The 13791-nt window shown below is 45.4% G+C and overlaps 1 protein-coding gene across 1 annotated transcript in view; it reads left to right on the top strand.

The window, feature by feature from the left end:
• The first annotated feature begins 522 nt into the window (after positions 1-522).
• The window catches only part of POGLUT1 (protein O-glucosyltransferase 1), a 13678-nt gene continuing 409 nt past the window's right edge, over positions 523-13791 (top strand). Inside the window, exons 1-11 of the mRNA XM_032678325.1 lie at positions 523-621; positions 806-896; positions 3333-3476; positions 3920-4055; positions 5208-5329; positions 6961-7020; positions 8026-8125; positions 8917-8975; positions 11063-11230; positions 11706-11762; positions 12395-13791. The exon at positions 12395-13791 is cut by the window's right edge and continues 409 nt beyond it. Coding sequence (XP_032534216.1) covers positions 543-621; positions 806-896; positions 3333-3476; positions 3920-4055; positions 5208-5329; positions 6961-7020; positions 8026-8125; positions 8917-8975; positions 11063-11230; positions 11706-11762; positions 12395-12551 — 1173 coding nt within the window. The 5' untranslated portion in view covers positions 523-542 and the 3' untranslated portion in view covers positions 12552-13791. The remainder of the gene's footprint in view (positions 622-805; positions 897-3332; positions 3477-3919; positions 4056-5207; positions 5330-6960; positions 7021-8025; positions 8126-8916; positions 8976-11062; positions 11231-11705; positions 11763-12394) is intronic.

Genomic DNA, 13791 nt, shown 5'->3' with positions numbered 1-13791 from the left:
CCAACCCAAACCATTCAATGATTCTATGATTCCTTTGCAGTCCACAGCCCTGAAGCTGCAGGGAAATTTATACAAATCAACCCGAACTGTAATGAGGAGACTCGTGACTTTATCCTAAATGATCAAATTGAATCAGGCTTTGGCAACAGCCAGAGATTGGCCGGGAGAAAGAGCCTCTTACAGGCATCTTGATGAATTTGGGCGTTCAGGGAAGTTCTCCCCCAAAAACCCCCAGAGAGAGGGGGGGCCGCCTGGATCTGCGTGAGGCTGGTGGGGTTCCTGAGGGCGGAGGCAGGAGGTTGTTTGAGGCGGGGAAGGCCTATCACAAGTGCACACTCAGACTCTTTGTGCAGCGTATTTGCGGCCGTCTGTGCAGCGTAGTCCCCATCTATCGCGTCTGTGTCGGGACGCGGGGCTCGTCCCCGCCCGCCCCCTCAGTTCCCCTGAGCGGGAACTACATCTCCCATGGCGGCGCGGGGCGGAGGGCGCCGCCGCCATGTTGGGCCGGGCAGCCCCGCCTGCGCAGGGCGGTGGCGGCGGCCATGGGCGCGGGGCGGGCGGCGCTGACGCTGTGGGCGATGGCGGCCGCCCTGTGCCGGCCGGGACCCACCTGGGCGGCAGGTGAGCGGCGTGAGGGGGCACCGGGCATGGGCGACAGGCGGGCGGCACCCCCGGGCCGGACCCCGGGGCGAAAGGGATGCCCGACCCACTGCGCCTCCTCTCCCCCCCTCACCACCCCACCACCCCCCGCAATCTTCCTTATTCTGGATCGAATCCTTTGGCTTTTCTTCCCTGCGCGTTTTAGATGCCAAGTGGAGAGCGATAACCGGCCAAATTAAGAGAGCTGTGGAAGCCTATGAGCCGTGTGTAAAGGAGAATTGCAGCTGCCACCAAAGGTGAGAGACCGGTTTGCTTTTGACCGCGCAGGGCTCTGGACGTAGCGGACTAGCGAGGGAATATTTGAGCTTTGAGAGGTGTCTCCTGCAGCTTATGGAACCACCTGCAAGCCGGTCCTTGTTATCCTCTACAACTCAGCAATACACTATGTTGGCATTTCATATACGACCACACAATAAACCATACATATTTGTCTTAACAGTCCACTTCTGCCTTCTCCCACGTGTTGCTAACAAATCTTTCTCATGGGGCTTTTCAAAAGCGGAAGAAATCAAGTGTGTGCAAAATATTCTAAGTAGCTCGATTAGAAAGGGCTGTTACAGAGCACAGATTGATGTGCTGCAATGGTGTGCTGTACTTTTTAAGCTCTTTCTATGGAGTTTAGGTCACTCCTTGTGAGTATTGGGGGATACTTATCTACCTGACTCTCACATGATCAAAGTGTGATCCAAGAGGAGCTCGTTCAAGAACATGCAAGCCTTGTTTGGTCCTCACTGTCTTATGGGCAGAGATTGTAGGACTGAGGGGTTTTGATAACTTTAAGCAGCATTTTTATTTAAAGGAGGAAAGGGAATTTAAGAAAGAGCCACCATGTTCTTCTGCCTTTAGGATTAGGGTTTCAGAAGCCCAGATGCCCAACTTCAAGCCTCCTATTTAAAAGTATCAGATGCACTCACTGATTTTTGGGGGTGAGATTGAGTGCTATCTTGGCTTTTAAAGTCAGATGAGTAATATTGAGCAACTGTTTGTACACTCTGTTTGGAGTTTTTGATCTTCATTGCTCTTGAAATATGGATGAAGGAAAGTCTCTTCCAGTCTCCTAGCCCTCCAGTCTTTTTCCTAAGTTCCAAGTCAGACACAGCCTAAAGACATCTCCTAATCTTTAAACATACACTCCACCCTCCCCTGCCCACCTTTGGGCAAAACACCTTCCCAAGTGGTTACAACCTCCAAGTCTACTTCAGAACATGATAGTCAATAGTAACATGAAATTAGGATTACTCTGGGTCTTGAAACATAGTTTTCACTAAAGCAGTAATTCATTTAAGGGTTGTTCAGGAGCACTGCTAGTGATTGGCATTACAGAAGAATCTAGGAAGATAATACAGCTCTGGGACACTTAAGAAACTCAGCTAACTTTGATAGCTAATTCAATAGCTGATTTGGAGAGGTTTGTAACTATGCAGCAGAATGCTGAAAACCAGTGCTTTTACCCACGTAACATATTTTACTTATGTCCAGTCTTCTGTCACTCAGTGGCCAAGGAAAGTCCAAACTTGTTCATTGCTACCTTTTGGTTGTCACTTTTAGGTGACAATGACATGGATGTGCCGTGACACTGCAACTCTCTGTTCCTATTCTCAAGCTCATTCCATTTGCATCCCTGCCAGACTGCTCGTGCTGTGGTCAGACCAACTGCACAATGGCAATTCCTGATGTAGTTTTGCTGTTCTTTACCCAATTAGGGAGTGACTGAATTCTGGAGGTCGGAGGGGACCTCTTGAGATCATCAAGTCCAACCCCACTGCTCAGGCAGGGTTGCCAGGACTGTGCCCAGTCAGGTTTTGAATATCTCAGTATCAATATCTCAAAGAACCTCCACAGCCTCTCTGGGCAACCTGTGGGAATGTTTGACCACCTTCACTACGGGATCACCCTGACAGTGTTGTCTTGAACTGAAACATTGATGCATTGTCTACAGAAAAGCAGGGGGGATGTTATCCATGGCTGTTACAATCTGACAGCGTTCATTACATGCTCCAAGCAGTTAGACCTGAGGACCTTTAGGCCCAATTTATATAAATTGCATCCTCCAATTTATATAAATTGCATCCTCCTCCTGTGTTTTCTTACATTCATTAGGTTTTGTTTCCATCCTGTGTTGCTGGAGCTCACTGGTGATGTGCAGAAGCCACAGAACACGTGCTGCATAGGCCTGTCCTCCTGGGGCAGCTTTCACTGCACCCCGTGTTATTGGGTGATGGTGTTTCTTGCAACTAGACTGTTACCTTCTTTTTTTAATGTCTGCGTAGCATGACATTGTTTGAGGAGTTTGGTCTTGGTGTGGCCTTATCATTTGTGGAAGGCCAGAGCACGAGGTTTGCAGCTCAAAGGTGAAATGAGCTGAAGGCTTTTACCCAAAACTTGCCAGGGTAAAACAGGTCCTTCTGTGGGAGAGTAACTAGAGTTTACCTGTGCTGGGCTTCCTGTTCAGGCAAACAGCACATAAGTAGTCAAAGTGTGAAGCTTGGACCCTTGAGCATCTAGGGAACTTCCAAGTGACATAAATTAAATTCTGTTATGCCACAGGTGGCAGAGCTCCTGGAAGCTGCATGGAGCTTGTTCTAGCTAGAAGTCTGTTCTGCATACCCCAATAATTTAATGCACAGCATCCTCCCTGTAGCACATAATAACGGCTGATGGTTTTGTTTCAGTGTCTGGAAGCAGGACCTGGCTCCTTTTCGAGGTGGCATTTCTAAGGAGACAATGTCAGATGTGGTGAGCCGGAAGCTCGGGACGCACTACCAGATCATTAAAAACAAACTGTACCGTGAGCAGGACTGCATGTTCCCTGCAAGGTAAGAGCTGTGCACAAGGTCTCATCTCCCTGGCTGGGGCAGAGGAGTCTTTCCAACTCTCCCGAGTTGACAGTCATTGAGCACAATGGTATTTCACAGGTCTGAATTCCTCATCAGAGCAGGGTCCTAGAAAATAACCTATAATGTAAATGAATATAAATAACCTTAAATGTAACAGTAGGAAAGTGTTGCTGTTGCACTTCAGCGTACAAAGGGTTGGTTGGCTGTGGGATCAAGCTGCAGATCAGGCCAAGTGTAGCAGGATGGGTTGCCTCGTTGGTGTCCATACTGCACTGGGACTTAGAGGCTGCTGTAGGCAGTTCCCAGCCTGCATCGTGGAATGGCTTAGGCTCATCTTCTTTTCTGCTCCTGTGCAGAGAGAAAGGCCCTGCAAGAGACTGCCACCTTCTTACAGTTCTTTACCCTGTGTCATTTCTCCACAGATGCAGTGGAGTTGAGCACTTCATCCTGGGGATCATCAACCGCCTTCCTGACATGGAAATGGTGATCAATGTGCGAGACTACCCCCAGGCTCCCAAGTGGATGAAACCCATTATCCCAGTCTTCTCCTTCAGTAAGGTGCTCCCACCTTTAAAAGCTGAGCATTTCTGAGACATGCACGTCCTCCTTTCTCTTGGGAATGTATTTTTGAAGATGGTTCCCCACAGAGGTTTTTCTCTGTGTCAAAACTGCTTGCTCTTTTTTGTCCTTTGTTTCCTTTCACTTCTAGTTTTCTGGCAAACAGACTTGGCAGATCAATTCAGTAGATCAGTGTTTCCTCTCACTAGCTCCTCTTCCAGGTCAGAAAGTGTAGCTCTGCTGCACTGGAATGATGCACAGCTAGATGGGATTTGTGCCAGCATTGCTGTCATTTGCTGCAATACTTTTGTTAAAATTGTAGCCATAGTTTATAAGCATTATTAAGGATTTTTGATCATGTCTACTCTCATACAGGCAATCTCATTTAATGTGATTATTTTAGTCCTCTGCTTTGGTACCACAGATAAGTGTTTCTTACTTTCTTTTCTGTAATATTGCCATCTCCTGGGAACCCTTTTCATTTGTATTCCCCCAAGCCTCTTCTTCCTGTGCACGGACAAACCCTTTCCTCAGCCCCATGGCCTTTGTCATGTGCACTAACCTCCTAACTACCTTGGCAGCCTTAGACTCTCTACAGTGTCTCCAGGTGACAGAGAGATGGATAATTGTGTAGGAGGCTTATTACTAGTGCAAGGAAGCTGCCTATAGTCTGGTTTCATGGAAGGGTTTAGTCTTACTTAAGTGCTGGTCTTCCCTCTGATAATATATGGGGATTTAAGCAACCAAACAGGAGTGAGGAACTGAAATTCTTACATGACCTGGATATTTGTTACAGTGAACTGTTAAGTGATCTCTAGGAAGGCTGGAATGAACTGAAGTGTTGGAAACCTACATGTCAAAAGTGTCTATAAGAGCCTTGATCTCTGAGGAGATGATGATGCCTCTTGACTTACCATCAGTAGGAAAACATTTGTAGCTACACAAAATCTTTAGAAAGGCGAGTGGAGCTCGGGTGATTCTGTAACCCCAGCAACACTCTGGTAACTGCAGAGCTCTCGTGGCTGCTTGTGGAAGTGGAACGGGGAGAAAGCCAGCAGAGCTCCCAGAAGGAACCTTTGTTACTGGTGGGCTCAGTCAGTAAACCCAAGTAGATATTGCTCTCATTCTTGCATTATTCTGCTTTTTCTTAAGACATCTGAATACAATGATATCATGTATCCTGCCTGGACATTTTGGGAAGGAGGACCAGCTGTTTGGCCAATTTACCCAACAGGTTTAGGGCGCTGGGACCTCATGAGAGAGGACCTTAGAAGGTATGTTTTGGAAATGGTTACATGTGGGGGGATGTTTCACAGAAGACAAACTCGCAGTAAAAGCCACCTAGCACTGGGCAGCATCAAGCCAGTGTTGACATCTAAGACCACAGGTCTGTTGGCCTGTGATCTGCCCTGATGCCTCACATTAACTACCTACAGCCTAACTGCTCTATGAGAATTCTCCATGGAAACCTTGGGTGATGTAACTGGAAGCTATAATTAGCTGCTCTGTTTGCAACCCCTTAGTAAGGAATGCAGAGGACAAACTCTGCACATCCCTCATGCTGTCAGGGCCAGATTACTATCGGGTGTGGTGAGAGAGGGTTTGTCAATAAAGCAGCAGTTATCTTTTGCCTGCAGAAATCTCCCCTGACATACAGGAATATTTTCCTTTCTTTTCAACTACTTCTCTAGGAGTTGTGGGTTTTTCACTGCAGGGGTGATCCAGGAAGCTTGTATAAGCTTCTGGAAGGCTAAAAGAAAGCCTTCTTTAGTTCTGCTTTTACTTGAGTATTATTGTGCAGTCGAGAAACCTGGAATCATTCCCAAGAATCAAGAGTCACTACTGGGCTGAGAGTAAGACAGAAGACATTTCTGACTGGGAGTCTTCCTTTTGGCAGGATCTTTGGCCATTAGCAGAGTTAGGGGCTGTTTCCCATGGAGAGTGACAAACCCAAGTGTGCAACAGTGAGTGAACATAGAAACACAATAAGAAAAAACACTTCAATATAAATCAGTTGCCATCAGAATGCAAGGATGAACATGTCCCTCTTCAAAGTCTGAAGATCTGTGGGACTAATCATGTCTGAAGCTTTATGTGATGTGATATAATGGAGGTCCAAAGCATTTGCTCATCTTTGTGTTTTCAGTTGTGTCTTAAGGAGATGCAAAGCTTGACCTGTGCAGATAAATCAGTTTGGGGATCAGGACCTACATATCCCACCAGGTGCAGCAGAAAAGTATGGCAGACAGTTCCCCTGAGGCAGGCAGGTGACTGCAGTGACAGAAATAAAACATGTGAACAGCTATTTTGAAGGACTTGCTTAGGTTTAGAATGAAAGTGATTTGGAAAAACAATGAACTCCTGTGTTGTAAGTGTGACACACTAGGTGGGTTTTTTGTTTGTTGATCTGTAGTTTTGTTTTTTTAATGGGAAATGACTGATTGGAAACTCTCTAGTCATTTTTCACTATCTGTATTCAGTGAAACACAGTAAAATAAAGTGTAATAAAACACAGTACAAAAAGTGGATTAAAATCTTAGGTAAATTTTAATACCCTAAGGGTATTAAATTAATTAAATTAATTAAATTAAATTAATTAAATTAAAATACCCCTAAGGGTATTAAAATTCAGGGTTTGGTGGGGGGGGGGGGTTGTGTGTAATTCATTGTTTTGACTGAAAGGTGTTCTGAAAAGTAGCCTATATCATGTTGCCTTAAACACAATATTCACAGGAAAACATGTTTCATTGGACCTGGCTGAGAGGTTTTTTTCTGCTATAATGAAGAAAGTGATTTCCATCAGAAATGAAGAATAGAAAAAGGCCTCGTGCTGTGAAAGCTGATGAGAGTGCTCTTTCATGGTTATATTAAATCATTTATTGCCGTGTATAAAAAATGTTTTCAGATCTGCAGAGAAATGGCCGTGGAAGAAAAAAATCTCTAAAGGATATTTCCGAGGATCCAGGTGAGCGTGTTTTCCTGCAACATCTGACTCTACCAATATAGGCTGTGACAGCTCTCTGTATGCAGAAATTTCTGTCTCCAAGACCTAATCCCTAATTAAGTGTAACTCAGACTGTGTTTTCTCAAAAGTAAGGAAAGTGAGACATGTTGTACAGCAGCATTACGCCATTAGTGCTTCTCCATAAGAATTGCCATTTGCAACTAGTTTATTATAATCACCTAATATCGGGAACAGAAGTTGTGATGGATTTGCTACATTATTTCTTAATGAGTAAAACTATCACCCCAGGAACCCGCTTGTTTCGTTCTCTGAAGAGAACTGCAGGTGCTTGATACACATTTAAAGACTTGATATTGATGTTCGTGCTTCCTGCCGGTGTGAATACTTTGTTTGCTCTGCAAGTGCTGGACAATTAAGTCAAAGTTTTCTGGCCTTAAGTTACCTGACTGGTGGCGGATAAGAGTAGATTAATTTTGCCCTCTCTCCAGTGACAGTTTGAAACAGTGTTAAACCCCATACTTTGTTTCTTTGCCATCCCCAACAGGGAAGGATTTGATACCTTACCGGGTAGGCTCAGGAGATGATGAGGAGTGTGTCTCAGGGATGTCATAACTTTGTTTGTCAGCTGTGTTTTGAAGTCGTGTCAGAGGGGTCAGTGCTGAAGATGCTGAGCATCCCTTAGCTCTCTCTGGCTAAGTTAAAGCATTTGGCACCCATCAGGATAAAGCCTGAAGGAAGCAGCATCTCTGCTGCTTTGTCCTGGGAATGGTTTAAATAATGCTATTAAATATTTAATAAGTGAAATAAAGAAATATATACCCGTAACTCATTCTCTTCTGCTGTTATACCCTTGGACAGAAATACACTGTACAGTAGGCACTTAATGATGTTTTGGGGGCTCATGGGAAGGTCAGCCTCATAAAGAAGCAGGGCCTTGAGCCCTGTAGTTTGTTAGCTGTGTTGAGTCATGTGGATTGGCAATTACTGATAGCATTTCTTTTTCAGAACGAGTCCTGAGAGAGATCCCCTCATCCTGCTGTCCCGAGAAAACCCTGAACTTGTTGATGCTGAATACACTAAAAACCAGGCTTGGAAATCTGAAAAGGTGTGTGGGTGTTGTCTGTCTTCTGAGTGTGAAGGCTAGGAAGGGTCTCACTGCAAGATGGCTTTGATGATTCAGAAACATCTTGTTGGAGAGTTGTGGGTGATCCTCTAGAGCGGGGGAGGCTTGTAGTTCCCTTGATGGCTGCACCTCTCTGACAGATGAAAGGAAGGAGTCTCCAGAGCCTGGCAGGCCAAACACTTTTCTTCCTTCTACGCTTTTTGTTCAAGGAAACCAGCACACATAAGAAAATGAATCTCTGCCAATCCCCTCCTCTCCCACAACAACAAAATTGGCCAACTCATCCCCTTCTATCTCTGAGCTGCCTCTGTGGTGTCGTCAGTCTTTTTAAAACCTTTTTCTGTCTTCTCCATTTCTTGATCCCGTTGTGGATAACTTTCTGATATCTGTTGGTGATAACTTTTTAGTTTCATACTTAGCCTACAGTCCAGCTCTCTCCAGACAGTCTTGGCTAATCCGGTTACACTTGGCTTCACACAGTCCATTGTCCCAAGCTGTTTTCCACTCTGTAGCTGCCAACAAAACATTATCATTTAATGTGTTTGTGCTGGCATTCGCATACAGGCAATGTGTAATTTACTGAACTTTTTTTTTCTTGTTTGAAGGGCAGGGAATTCTTTATAACCCTTCTAAAAGCCCACCAGAGAAGGTTTTCTCAGAAGTGGGAATGGAGGGTTTTGACACGTCACCTTTGTTTTTAACTGAGAAGGAAAACAAATGAAATCACCATTGAAAGCTTACTGATTTTTTTTTTTAATTCTCTTTATTTCAAGGACACCTTAGGAAGGCCTCCTGCAAAGGAAATTCCACTGGTTGATCACTGCAAATACAAGTAAGAGTTTTTTGATTAGTCCAGCTCTTTAAGGGCTGTTGGGTTATTTCTTTCCTTGCATGGTGTAGGGTCTCATTTTATTTCAAGGTCTAATTCCAGCAACCAGCTCCATGCAGACAGGAAAGCTTGTGAACAGATACAAGACAGTTGAAAATTCATGAGCTTAGCATGGCCTCTTTCAGTGTCAACTTTTCTTCCATCAGGTCAGGAGAAACAAAGTGCTTTGAGAAAGTAAAGGTCTAAGGTCAGTAATAAACGTATAGATATTTTGTTTTTCCTAATTGAAAAGGCTTTCTATCGATTTTTCTTAATATGCCTCTACCAAGTGGTGTATTCAAAATTATTTTTCAGTGCTACAGTGGCAGCATTACTGTCTTCAAAGATGTAAGGAACTATGGAATTATGTCTTCATATGCATACTGGGGCTAGTGCTGCCACTGCATGTATATAGTAAGAGAGAGAACCTAAAATCTGATTGAGCAGATACAGTATTGATTCATACTTTGTATGGTGTTTGTGAGAATATGGTTTTGATTTACAAAGGTTTTTATTCTTTAACTACTTTAGTGAGGGGGTTTTGGTGTAATATCCTTGCAGGTTTCTATGTAAAGTATAAACCCTTAGTGTGTATGCACTTGTGTGTCTGATGTTTTGCTTTTTCTTTTGCTAGTTGTGATTCTGCCAGCTTTAGAATCTGCTGATACAAGAGCTCAGTCACTTGGCTGGATCTGTGTTTTTGTGCAAATGTGATTGACTTGTCTCATTTTGTATTTCACTAGACTGTTGCCCAGATTTCTCCCTTCTGTTACACATGCACTGCCCAACTCTGATGCTCCTCAGGCTGAGACATTCTCACACTCTTTTGTTGTAGACCAGAGTCTGGTAGGGTCAGCACGAACTTCTGTCTGCTTCCTTCAGTGTGGGTGCCATAGCAGGCTGGCTGAGAGCAGCACTCAGTGGCTTGGCCAAGGTCACAGGTTCCTGTCACAGGAGCTGTGTCTGGAATTGGACAGAGGCATTTCCACCCTTCCAGACCACTGCTCTTGTTATATATCTGCATGTATTTGTCGAGTTCCTAGTACTACGAGCTCCTTGTCCCTGCCTTGAGCTCCTAGGTAATACAAAGGATGCAGAGTAATTTCAGATTTACTGCTTGTCATTTACTGCTGAACTGAGTTTAGCTGTAATCCCCATCTTGCCCAAAATATATATAATATATAATCTCCATCTCACCCAAAATAGCTTCATTAAAGGAAGAGCTCTCTTCCCCCAGCCCAAAATGTTTGACTTCAAAGATTAGTTCTATGCACTGAGCGGTTTTACCCGTAGGAAAAACAGCTTTCTGTATAATTGGAGAAATGTGGGTTTGAAAAAGAAAACAAGCAAGCAAACAAACATCCCTCTGAGATACAGTTTGCTGAGAGAAATACCCCCCTGCCACAGTCAAGCCCACTTTACTAACTTGGCAGGAAATACTGAAAACAAAATTGTGGATTCTTTATTATCTGCAAAGTCCATCTGTTGTGTGCTAGCCTATTTAACCTCCTAGGGTTGCATTCCCAAGTTAATATGGAACAATTACACTCAGATTAAAGCAGAATCCCAGAGGAAAAAATAACCTGAGATAGATGTGGCAAAGCAGAACGATGAACAGAAAAGCTCACTGCAAGGCAAGAGAGAATTGGGAAAAATTTCCTCGTGGTAACAGAGTCTCTGGAGCGTAGAGTCATGGGATCAGCATCCACCTTGTGACCTTCTGTGCCTTGTTGGCAGCTCTCCATGAGGCCTCCTTCGGTTTGTTGCAGGCAGCTGCTTTTGTCAGAGGTGAAGCCTCACTCCTTGATTTTTCTCCCTCAGTTTTGACAGACAGCAGAAACTCACACAGCACATCCTTCATTTCAGCTCATCTTTCCTGTGAGGAGCTTCAAGTAGATGCCTTCCCTTTGTTTCAGCAACCAGTGTGAGGGAGGCGCCCCAGCTGCTGCCTGTGAGGGAGGGTTCACTGCTACTCACAGACCGCTGTCCTTGTGTCTTGTCACAAAATTCCAGGTGTAATCAGGTCCCTCTCTTTGCTTGTCTTTCTAAAGGTACCTGTTCAACTTCCGGGGAGTGGCGGCCAGTTTCCGCTTGAAACACCTTTTCTTGTGCGGTTCCCTCGTCTTTCACGTTGGGGAAGAGTGGCTGGAGTTCTTCTATCCCCAGCTGAAGCCTTGGGTCCACTACATCCCGGTGCGACCAGACCTCTCTGACGTCAGGTGTGAGACATCAGAGGGCATCTCCTGCCACAGGAAGGGCGTTTGGGAGGGTGGTGGTTCTGTTTGTGGTACGCTGAAGTGCCTCCACCCCGAGGCGTCAGGCAGCCTGCTCTTGGAGGTCACGCTCTAATCTCTCCATCACTGCCCCCAGAGAATCCTTTGCTCGTGTTACTTGGGGGGTGCAGTTTCATGGGAGTGTGTAAGTCTCACTCTCACTGAAATCTGCAGGTGGGCCCTGCAGCAGAGATGAGGGGGAAGAGGAACTTATCAGTGGGCCAAAAGTAAGTTAGCTCCCAGATTTCAGCGTGCTGACGTGGAACAGTCGAGCAGGGCAAGTCTCTTCTCTTCTCTGAGGTGAACAGCACCCTCACTCAGTTGTAGGGTCTTAACCTCATCCTCCCCAACAGTTAAGCTACAGGACAATGTTCTCCACAGAGCCAGTTGTTTCATAGCTTTTTCTTTGTCTTCGTTTTAGAGAGCTGTTGCAGTTTGTAAAGGAAAATGATGCCATAGCACAAGAAATTTCAGAGAGGTAAGTTGTATGTCCTTCCTGGCTATCAGGTAGTCTCCTTCCAAAGCATTTTCTTACACGGCTTTTGAAGGGGTTGCCTATCAAAGACAACGTTAGTATTAGTAGGGTGCAGCATAACTGATCCTCTGCAATAACAGCAGGAGGGCTGGAGCACTTGTAACAAGCAGGTGGAACCAAAGAACAAAATTCCGTGCTTAGGGTCTTTGGTTCAGATGTGACCCGTGTCAGGAATCTGATGAAAAGCTGTCAGAGGTCGGGAGATTTTGCCTCAGTATGAGGTGAGCTGACTCCTTGGAGCTGTGTCTGCACTGTAAGCATTATCTACCCAGGCTGGCAGGGACTGGCTTCTGAAGCAGCATGAATCAGTGCTGCTCAGGCTGCATCTGATAAGTGAAATCTGATATTTATTATCCCAGACAACAAATACCATCTTGAGGATAACAAAAGCACTGCAACCGTCAGAGCTGTGAACGTGAATGAAAATCATGGAATTAAAATAGACGGTACAGAGCAGTTCATGTTGTTTCTCATTTGAAACACAGAAGAGTGAAAGTTGATATACATCCAAACCAAAACCAATGACTCTTGTAGGAACTGGAAAACAGTCCTGACTGTGCCTTGTGTGTCTCTAGGGGACGCCAGTTCATCACAGAGCACTTGCAGATGGAGGACGTCTCTTGCTACTGGGAACATCTGCTGTCTGAATATTCCCAGGCCTTGACTTACAAAGTGAAAAGGAGGAAGAACTACGGCCAGATCACTCCTGAATGGCTGAAAACAGAACTATAGAGACTCCTCTGTTTTTCTCTTCAGCTCAAACTGATTGCTGTGGAAATCTGAAGATCAGTTTTAACTTCTTTCTTGCCCTCTCGGACTTCTTTTACACTAGAACTACAGAGAAGAGCGGTAGGATGACTTTGACACTGCTCCCAGGCAGTGGGACCTGGTTATACTGTCACCATAAGCATGTCAAGTAGAATGTTGGGTTATGGCTTTTGGATGGGGTGGCCAGTCGTGGCTGGAGGAGGGGTTGTTAGCATTTAGGACTTAGTTACTAGAATGTCTTAGAATGAGCCTAAATCCCATTCAGTCGATGAGAAGCCTCGCTGTTCTTTTACTGCACTTTTTACCAAAGTCCTCTGACAGAAGCAGGTACTGGGATTTGCAGGTAACCTTTTTGGATAGTTTAGAGCTTATGTGTATGTTGGGTTTTAGAGGTTGATGGTAAGGCTTTGCCGTGCCATTGAAAGGACAAATGATCCTTGCAGAGTTAAACTACGTACCTTATAGGGGAGCAGCAGGTGATGGTGATGTGGCCCCAGCACTCAGGATGAATAGCAGACAGTGACACGGTTGGCACCTGAGGTAGGGATGGTTGGTCCTCTGACAGATGAGCTGGGTGCCTGGAGGGCCCTGCAGAACTGAACCTCTGGTAATTAGCTCTCACCAGCTGGCTGGCCAGACATCCTGGGACCCTTAGGAACCCAGGGAAAGTACTGGCAGAGGTAGATTCAGTGCTTCTTTCTTCCAGAAGTTCAGAGTCTGCTCTGATCCCCTTCTGTAATTTTTCTAGGCTTATACTGGGCTTTTTTTTTTTACTTTGGTTGGGGTTTTTTTGGTTGGTTTTTTTTTTTTGAGGTTGGTAACACATGTGCTCACTTCCGTACTCATTTTTCTTCCCCACAGCTGTTCCACTGCTTTTCTCATCTCCTTCAGCCTGGTTGAGGGAATGTATTCAGTCACACAGTGGCAGCTACTCCTCACACTGCTCAGTTTGAGTTCATTCACAGGTTGCTTGTGCTCCCTGTGTTTGTGCCCACAACAGGCTGCTCAGCCCAGAGGGAGTGCAATTCCTGAAATGCTCTGTGTGCCCTGAGGGGAGAGGCCTGGCAGGGAGCATCTTCTCTGGCACCCAGATGGGAGAACACGGGCTCTGTGGGGTGGCAGGAGGGACACAGCCTCTCGGGGGAGCACCCTTGATTGTAAAGGTGGCCTCAAGGCTGAGGGAGCAGCACAGTATAATGGAGAA

Source organism: Chiroxiphia lanceolata, chromosome 2, assembly GCF_009829145.1.
Source record: "Chiroxiphia lanceolata isolate bChiLan1 chromosome 2, bChiLan1.pri, whole genome shotgun sequence".
Taxonomy (NCBI): domain Eukaryota; kingdom Metazoa; phylum Chordata; class Aves; order Passeriformes; family Pipridae; genus Chiroxiphia; species Chiroxiphia lanceolata.
This window is presented reverse-complemented; position numbering and strand designations above follow the sequence as displayed.